Raw genomic sequence first — 7,593 nt, forward strand, 5'->3', positions numbered from 1 at the left:
ATCAAGCAACAAAATGATGATATGAAGTCTCTTGACAACTTTGTGTCCCTTTGGACTGAGGAAACCCCCACTCAGATTAATAAAAAAGCGATCGAGGACCAATATAATCAAAAAAGAAACAAAAGAAATGATTTGCCAAACAAACAAGATATAAAAAAGCTATACGACTTTCTGAGATCAAAAATGCTGGACTCAATTGCAGTATTAACGGAAAAATTTGATTTAAACGCTTGGAAGAATCTCGTTGAGACAACCTTAATATGTATCCAGGTGTTTAACAGGAGAAGAGCAGGAGAAATAGAACGAATAACTATTGACAATTTTACCAATAAAGAAGAAATTACAAATTGTTTGGAGGCAGGTCTTCTTGACAATATGTCAGAGGAGTCAATTCAATTTGCCAAACAATTTGTAAGAATATCATTGAGGGGCAAATTAGGAAGAACAGTCAGCGTATTATTGGATCCGATGTGTATAAAGGCTGTGCAACTTATTTTAAAATTTCGCAAAAATGCTGGTATAAAAAATTCGAACCCATATATATTTAGCGCTCCAGCAACATCAAACTTGTCAAAAATGTACTACAGAGCGTGCCCATTGTTAAGAAAATACGCAAACGAATGTGGAGCTTCCATGCCTGACAATCTAAGAGGCACAAAATTGAGGAAACATATCGCCACATACACGTCCTTATTAAATGTCCAAGAAGCTACTGTTGACAGATTAGCCAACTTCCTAGGCCATCATAAAGACATACATAAAAACATATATCGAATGCCTGTTCCAATGGCCGAAATAACGACAGTCTCTAAAATTTTATTATCTGCTGCTGGTTGCAATACAATCAAGGACATTGATGTTCAAACTTTGACCCTAAATAAAATAAATGAGGAGGATATTGAAATTCATAATACCATAGAAGACGAAGGGTTACTTAATGAATCGTCAACATCAGAAATATCATCTACATCATCAACCATTGAAGTTTCAAAAAATACTAATTCTTCTAAGTTAAAAAAACGTAGCAGTAATTTTAGCAAAAAAGTATATAAAAAACATTGAAATACTTTTCTTTAGTCTTCCTTTACCTAAATATCCCTTCTGTTTCTTTAAAACCGAATAAATTTGTGCGAGTTACTACAAGAGCCGTCTAATTTGACCATACTTAAGATTGACTACATTAAAATATATATGGGCACGCTACCTACCATTATGACTATATCGAAATTGGACAAAGATTGTGTTTTTAGTGCATCGAAAGTATGCATGAGAGCTTTTAAAAATTTTAATTGGATAAATGTTGCGTAATGGATTCATTTAATTTTTCATATGGGGCTGTATCTAACTCTGAACCGATTTCATTACCCAATTCCGTGACAATTTACTAATTTCTATGAAATTGAACATACATTTAGCGTTTTGTGCATCAACTACATCAAATTGTCTGAAAAAATATAAAAGCGCTTTATCCAAATCTCCACCAATGTTCAACAAAAACAACATGTTTAACTGAATTGGGCGTTGAATGCGTTCTATAGGCTGAGCGCTGATGGTCGGAAAGTATAAATCGACTCAAATTTTTGGCCTATTCATATCACCTAAAGCAACATGGGTCCATCTCGATTCCTTTTGAATGCTACAAGCTAATGCATAATTCGATAGTGTCCCTACCACTGCCTGATATAGGGTATAATGAGGTTAATAGTAACTCGCTCAAATTCGTTCATCTAACATTTTAAGGGGATATGAACTTACTACTTTTTGATATCCCGTAGCTTCTCCGTTCGGAAAAACAAAACGCACTAGATGGTCTGAAGACGAAAGACAAGCAATAACATCGGCTTTTGGAGATATTTTAAGCTTAGAAAAGTTGCCTTCATTGAATGAATGCAAAAATGTCATAAATATTTACGGAAGTCTCCGAAATAGAAAACCGGCTCAGGTTAAAGCCTGGATAGACAACCAAAGAAGAATTTTTCGCTCTTCTAAACCGTAAATAAAGTTTTTAATACAGTGAGGTAAATAAAATTGCTTGTGTATTCCTTAAACTAATTTTATATTTACTAATTTCATTATAATTTTTGCGGTTCAGTTTCAGCACATATTATTTTTATTGGAATAATCTTTAGAAAACAAACACATGTGGAGTTTGCTCGAAAGAAAATGTTTAGTAGAACTAAATGGTAAATTATGTAAGTATCCACATAAATTTATATAGTTTTCAATTTGTGTATTATCACTAAATTGCATTTTTACTCAAAGGATAACTTTCCATAATATCCTTTGCTGATTTTAAAGTTTGAATTGATTTGATGATTTTTGTGAATAATGTTTGATAAAGTCACATTCTTCAAATTTGAGCCAAGCTTTTTATTCTAATCATCCTTCGGAATATCTCCCAGATTGTATAAAATTTATTTTTAAGGAAATATATATTTATATATATAAACCACACCAGTTATACAAAAATATAATTAAAGTCTATGATTTTATCGTTTAACCAAAACTATTCTTTACAGAAACCTATACATAAAACAACGTAGTGTACATCATTAGATACCTTAAAAATTGTGGCATTGCTTCCATATGTTTCAAATTGACATAACACGTATCCTTTATAAGCAACACTAAGGTGTGCACTACCAATAATTGTTTCTTAAAGTACACACTACTAATGGTATACGATGTTTGTAATATACGCGCTTAAAATGTCCAATCTGCAAACGAATGTACAAAATATACATTAACGATAAATACTTTTTATTGTTTGTACTTTACCTACGTGTAGCATAACTTTTCTTCCCATCACGGAACGCTAAGGTACGGTACCACAGAATTGGTTTTCAAACACTGCATAAAACTTGACACTAATGTGGCGGTGTTAATTATAATTATTGCTAAATATTGCTTAGGTAATTACAATAAAAGACATGCCTCATTTTTAAAACACTATGTGTTTTTGAAAACATTTTTTTTTTTTGATTATCCGGCACCTCCCTCACGTTTATTCTGCATTAAAAAAGCGAAAGCTCTTTCTGCATGAATTTAAAATGGTTTATATTCAAACATATACAGTTACTTAAACATAATGATAAAATCATACTTACTTATAGAACAAAACAACATATATTTGATTAAAATATATTCTTTCTGTACATTAATCTAATTACCTTCTATTTACAGATTATATATACTCAACTCTAATCATTCAATCCTTGGAAATTACATGAACTACATTCACTGCAAAACAGTGTTTACAAAACCTAGCTAAACAAAATTACAATTTTCAACTCCTTCGGACTACAAGAATATATTTTATAACGCTGCTATTTTCCTTTTTCCATTTTCTTACACATTGATATAAACAGTTAATACATTTAACAAAATGTTAACAATTCTTGGTCAATACATATACGATAAATTCGAGTGCACATTTCTAGTATATAAACGCGATTGCGACAAACAAATATTTTGTAAACTGTGTTTGTACACATTTAAAAAAGTTTATATCTTCAAAAACTAACTAATATATGTAAGACACATATAAAACCATATTTAAAAAAAATGTGTTCTATCAGTATCACTATTTTCATTCAAAATATATAAATGAATAAAAAGTATTTTTTTAGTATTTTTTTTGTACAAGTTTAGTAAAAGTATTTTCCAACATGTATGTATATGCCTATATAAAAAGCAATACAAATCAAACTTTTTTGTATTTTTGAAGTTTATATCTTCAAAAACTAAATAATATATGTAAGACACATATAAAACCATATTTAAAAAAATGTATTCTATCAGTATCAGTATTTTCATTCAAAATATATAAATGAATAAAAAGTATTTTTTTTTTGTACAAGTTTAGTAAAAGTATTTTCCAACATGTATGTATATGCGTAAATAAAAAGCAATACAAATAAAACTTTTTTGTATTTTTCGTACTGTATAAAAACTTTTCATTTCTTATTATACCAAACACCATAAAAAGTAAGTAGGGTATATTTAGTTCGTAATTCCGTGTGTACCTCATCGAAATAATAACTTTAGATCCAACAAAATATATATTCTTGATCAGCGTAAAATTTTAAGTTCGATTATGGGCTATATCGGCCGACTATATCGTACAGCCCCTATATAACGGTACCTCCGATATTCGGGATTTTTATACCCTACGCCACAAGGTGGTCAGGATACTATGGCTTTGTTCATTTGTTTGTAACAGGCAAAAGGAAACGAGATAGACCCATAGTTCCTTTTGATGATCTGCATAGAATCACTTTCTGAGTTGATTTATGCACGTCAGTCCGTCTGTCCATGTATTCTTGTGAACAAAATGCAGGTCGCATTTATTATCCGATTGAGATGAAATTTTGCAAACAACATTTGTTTGGCCCAAGGACGAACCCTATTGAAATTGGAGATAATCGGTAAAAATTTAGATATAGCTCCCATATATATCTTCGTCCGATTTGCCTTTTATTGTGCCCCAAACGTGTAATATCAGCCCGAATAGTATGGAATTTTGCACATACAACCAAATTAGGCCTGAAAATAAGTATGCCAAATTTTATAGAAATCGGTTCAGATATAGCTATAGCTCCCGCATATATTGTTCATCCGATTTGTTATTTTTGTCCTCCGCAGCCGTAATATGCACTCTGTAACAACAATATTTGGGGAAATATATCAAATGCAGCTCAGAAATACCTTTGCTAAATTTTATCGAGATCGGTTCATATTTGGATATAGTTCCCATATATATTTTTATCCGATTTCAAATTAATTTCAGAATTTAAAAGATACAAATGCTTCGGCATATTTAGTCCTTTGAATTTTAAATTATAATCATAGCGTGTATGATTGAATTCTCCCATAAAAACTTTTAATTATTAAGTGGAGCTCAACTAAATTAGCAAATTGGTGTAGGGTATCATAAAATCGGCCCCGCCCGACTTTAGGACTTTCTTTACTGGTTATTGATTTTTTTATCCACATTATTCAATTTAATTGTTTGAAATTCTACACAAAGAGTTCTTTGTGAGTACTTTCAGGGGTAAAGTACTCACAAAGAAGAGATTTGTCTACATAGGTCCATGATATCTACTTATTTTAATAATTTTATCTACATTTTTAATGGAACTGTCTGAAATTCTACACAAAAGGTTATTTGTGGTCCACGATGGCCTATAGCCCCCATACAACGGTACTCCTAGATATTCTGTATTTTACTGATTTAGCTACGTTTTTCCAATGAAATGGTCTAAATTTTATGCAAAAGTTTCTCTGTGGGCACATTAGCCCCGGAAAGAGAATTGTCTGTATAGGTCCACGATATCGTCCAGCCCCCATACAACGGCACCAGTTTTTTTTTTATTTCGACCAATTGTATAGGAGTCGAGCCAAAGAAAAATTTCCGAAAATGCCTCTTGCATGTCAAAGTGAGTAAGATTTTTATACCCTACACCACATAGTGGTAAGGGTATTATGTCTTTGTGCATTTTTTTATAACAGGTCGAAATACTCGAGATAGACCCATAGTTACTTTTGAGGATATTCATAGAATCACTTTTGAGTCGATTTATGAACGTCCGTCCATGTATTCTTGTGAACAAAATGCAGGTCGCATTTATTATCCGATTAAGATGAAATTTTGCAAGCAATGTTTGTTTGGCCCAAGGATGAACCCTATTGAAATTGGTGATAATCGGATCAGATTTAGATATAGCTCCCATATATATTTTCATCCGATCTTTGTGAACAAAATGCAGGTCGCATTTTTTATCCGATTGAGATGAAATTTTGCAAGCAATGTTTGTTTGGTCCAAGGATGAACCCTATTGAAATTGGCGATAATCAGATCAGATTCAGATATAGCTCCCATATATATCTTCATCCGATTTATGGTTTTTTGTGCACAACCTGTGTAATATGAATCATCCCAAATGGGATGAAATTTGGCACATGTAGCCGATATACACCAAGAATTAACTCTATGAAATTTGGTGAAAATCGGATCTGATTTAGATATACCTCCCATATATATCTTCATCCAATTTTTGGCTTATTGTGCACAACCTGTTAAATATTAGCCCAAACGGGATGAAATTTGGCACATTTGAACGGTGGGATAAGTTCCCCATAGTTGAGGAAAATATCTCCTTGTTTTCAGCTCTACAATTAGTTCTATATAAAAATTGTTATATATGAATGTAAGATCGAGGTATGTTCAGAGAAACAGGTTGAATAGAATGTATTTAAAACTATTTATATTTGAACTAAATTTCAATATATTTAATGCGGCAATACAAAATAGGCATGAAGGACAGCATTTGTTCTAGTTCGGATTAAATAATAATGACATCTTTAGAATGGCTACGACAATCCTTTTCAAAAATTGGTGACAAAGTGAGTAAGATTTTTATACCCTACACCACATAGTGGTAAGGGTATTATGTCTTTGTGCATTTTTTTATAACAGGTCGAAATACTCGAGATAGACCCATAGTTACTTTTGAGGATATTCATAGAATCACTTTTGAGTCGATTTATGAACGTCCGTCCATGTATTCTTGTGAACAAAATGCAGGTCGCATTTATTATCCGATTAAGATGAAATTTTGCAAGCAATGTTTGTTTGGCCCAAGGATGAACCCTATTGAAATTGGTGATAATCGGATCAGATTTAGATATAGCTCCCATATATATTTTCATCCGATCTTTGTGAACAAAATGCAGGTCGCATTTTTTATCCGATTGAGATGAAATTTTGCAAGCAATGTTTGTTTGGTCCAAGGATGAACCCTATTGAAATTGGCGATAATCAGATCAGATTCAGATATAGCTCCCATATATATCTTCATCCGATTTATGGTTTTTTGTGCACAACCTGTGTAATATGAATCATCCCAAATGGGATGAAATTTGGCACATGTAGCCGATATACACCAAGAATTAACTCTATGAAATTTGGTGAAAATCGGATCTGATTTAGATATACCTCCCATATATATCTTCATCCAATTTTTGGCTTATTGTGCACAACCTGTTAAATATTAGCCCAAACGGGATGAAATTTGGCACATGTAGCCGATGTGCACAAAGAATTAACTCTATGAAATTTGGTGGAAATCGGATGTGATTTAGATATAGTTCCAATATATATCTTCATCCGATTTTTGATGCACTGTGTACCAAATGTGCAATATTAGCCCAAAAGGCATGAAATTTGACACATATGGTCGAATGAAGGCTATAAATAACCCAATGCAATTTTGTGCACATAACAGCAGTGGTGTAGGGTGTCCGTCCGACTTTTGGCCTTTCCTTACTGGTTAGATATCAAGTAGTGGGGCAGGACTCACCATGTGCAACCCTATAATACAATTATTTGAACGGTGGGATAAGTTCCCCATAGTTGAGGAAAATATCTCCTTGTTTTCAGCTCTACAATTAGTTCTATATAAAAATTGTTATATATGAATGTAAGATCGAGGTATGTTCAGAGAAACAGGTTGAATAGAATGTATTTAAAACTATTTATATTTGAACTAAATTTCAATATATTTAATGCGGCAATACAAAATAGGCATGAAG

At 32.2% G+C, this 7,593-nt stretch overlaps 1 protein-coding gene and 1 long non-coding RNA gene across 2 annotated transcripts; one reads left to right on the plus strand and one right to left on the minus strand.

The window, feature by feature from the left end:
* The first annotated feature begins 61 nt into the window (after nucleotides 1-61).
* On the plus strand, nucleotides 62-3,801 carry LOC133325972 (uncharacterized). Its single transcript, XM_061534662.1, has 4 exons — nucleotides 62-1,027; nucleotides 1,776-2,018; nucleotides 2,093-2,192; nucleotides 3,184-3,801. Exons 1-2 carry the CDS (start codon nucleotides 184-186, stop codon nucleotides 1,994-1,996), a joined length of 1,065 nt encoding a protein of 354 aa, XP_061390646.1. The 5' UTR covers nucleotides 62-183; the 3' UTR covers nucleotides 1,997-2,018; nucleotides 2,093-2,192; nucleotides 3,184-3,801.
* Nucleotides 3,802-4,900: 1,099 nt separating this feature from the next.
* On the minus strand, nucleotides 4,901-6,073 carry LOC133325973 (uncharacterized). The gene is made up of 2 exons (XR_009754176.1): nucleotides 5,294-6,073; nucleotides 4,901-5,044 (listed from the first exon to the last, which is right to left on the minus strand). It is a non-coding gene; the product is annotated as an uncharacterized LOC133325973 (long non-coding RNA).
* Between the last annotated feature and the right edge of the window lie 1,520 nt (nucleotides 6,074-7,593).

Source organism: Musca vetustissima, unplaced genomic scaffold, assembly GCF_032173495.1.
Source record: "Musca vetustissima isolate MV318-11 ecotype Yass unplaced genomic scaffold, APGP_CSIRO_Mvet_v1 utg11031, whole genome shotgun sequence".
Classification (NCBI taxonomy): Eukaryota; Metazoa; Arthropoda; class Insecta; order Diptera; family Muscidae; genus Musca; species Musca vetustissima.